General features: G+C 34.1%; 1 protein-coding gene across 2 annotated transcripts in view; it reads right to left on the bottom strand.

Moving 5' to 3' along the window:
• Window positions 1-1,835, bottom strand: part of LOC106525487 (troponin I, slow skeletal muscle-like) — an 11,013-nt gene that overhangs the window by 3,745 nt on the left and 5,433 nt on the right. For both annotated transcript variants that reach the window (XM_014019751.1, XM_014019750.1), the window contains 2 exons: window positions 1,511-1,642; window positions 1,338-1,427 (listed from right to left, as the gene is read on the bottom strand). In XM_014019751.1, coding sequence (XP_013875205.1) covers window positions 1,338-1,427; window positions 1,511-1,642 — 222 coding nt within the window. The remainder of the gene's footprint in view (window positions 1-1,337; window positions 1,428-1,510; window positions 1,643-1,835) is intronic.

Raw genomic sequence — 1,835 nt, forward strand, 5'->3', positions numbered from 1 at the left:
GAAACAAAAACATTGCTAACTCACATGAAAAAAATTCAAAATTTCATGTCGTTTTCCCTCAAAATCAGGTTTTTTGTTGCTACTGCTCAAAAAATGCTTCAAAAATGTTTTTTTAGGATTATATTTCAGACACTTCATTCAAATGATACATTGATAAGGCATTTATTCATTATATTTTAACAGAATGCTATTTTTGTTAACATTTTAGTCAAAACACTATATTTGCCTTTTCCTCCATTAACCATTTTTGGACTTAATCCTCGTTTTGATGTGATGGGTCACATATTTGCATTTCAGTATGTAATTAGATGAAAAGATGGTCAGGATGCTTAACAATCACACTTTGAAATGAAGTATTTTAAGCTGGATTCCATTTTCCTTTTAAATGTTAATCTAATTTATCATCAAATCCTTCAGTGAAACATAAACATCACTGAGCCTTGGTTTTATTACATGTATTATTTCTCTCCAAACAATCATAATTTAGCAAAGAGTTGTATTTTGACTTAAACCTTGTGAAGCTGACTAACATGTTAAAAACTTTAAAAGCCACTCTGTTTTAGTTTGATTAAAAAAAATCCTGATAGAAGCTCGTCATACTGATGTAAGGTTTATTGAATGCTGGACTGGATCATACTCGAGCCCAACAGTGAAAATGAAGCACAGGCTTTGATGCTTTTATTAGATTCTGACTCAATGAAAAGAAAAGGTTTAATTGACAGCTATAGATGCACTCATAGGTGAAAAGATCGGAGTAATAAATATTCGAAGTAACAGACTCCCTTACTATTATTAAAATTAGGATAAGATAAGATAAGATAAGATAAGATAAGATAAACCTTTATTGTCACTGTACAGAGCACAATGAAATTACAGTTCAGAACACCCATTCAGAAGAAGACAGAATAAAACAAACATAGGAGAACAGGTGCCCTGGATCATGAAGCCATAGACCCCTGCCCAGAGCAAGGATCATGAAAGAACATCATGAGGAGGCACAACCCTTAAAAGAAAAACAAAATACCGCACAAGGATAGTATTCCCTTTTACTATACTATAAGGAAGTCTGTGACACTGAATGACCACAGACCACTGACTCAAACTCAAGAGCAAAACATTATTTTCATTTTCCCTTTTATCATATTAATTGCCTCAGATTGGCCAGACTCAATCAGTTTTGACTTAAAATTCACCTGTGATATTATTGTGACAGTCGTAATTAGCCACATGAGGGCAGTATTTATTGCTATTTTCATGATCTGTTTGATTTTGCCATGAGTATGTTGAAACCTGTAGCTTAAAAAAATCAATATACATCTCTTTTTTTCTCCGCTTACCTCCTTCTCGTTTTTAGAAACTTTGAGATCAAGATCATACCGCTCCTCATCCACAACATCTATCCTGTGGTGCAAATCTTTGCACAGGTCCTGTATGAAAGTAAGAGACTCTTGTGTTGTAATTTTGGACTCATAAAAATCAAAAGAAGTGCGATTAGTCAGAGGAAATATACCTGCAGCTCTTGCAACGACAGACCAGACAGATTAAGAGGAGGAACTTTTTCGTCTAATGTAGCTTCTCTTTCTTTCAGCTTCTGTTGTTTTTCCTCCTGCAGCATCTGAGCAGCGGTGGCCAACAGTCGGATCTAAGGGAGGCGAAATCTAATTTATTAGACCTAATACTAAATTCTCTTATTCTATTATATTTTCTAGGACAGTTCAGGAAGAACACTACAAAAATGTCACACATACAAACTAAAATTGAACTAGAAAATACACATACTGTATTTCCATCTGACAATGCAGAAAACAGTATGCATCATGTCAGACTGTAAACAA

The sequence above is a fragment of the Austrofundulus limnaeus genome, unplaced genomic scaffold (assembly GCF_001266775.1).
Source record: "Austrofundulus limnaeus strain Quisiro unplaced genomic scaffold, Austrofundulus_limnaeus-1.0 Scaffold229, whole genome shotgun sequence".
NCBI classification, from domain to species: domain Eukaryota; kingdom Metazoa; phylum Chordata; class Actinopteri; order Cyprinodontiformes; family Rivulidae; genus Austrofundulus; species Austrofundulus limnaeus.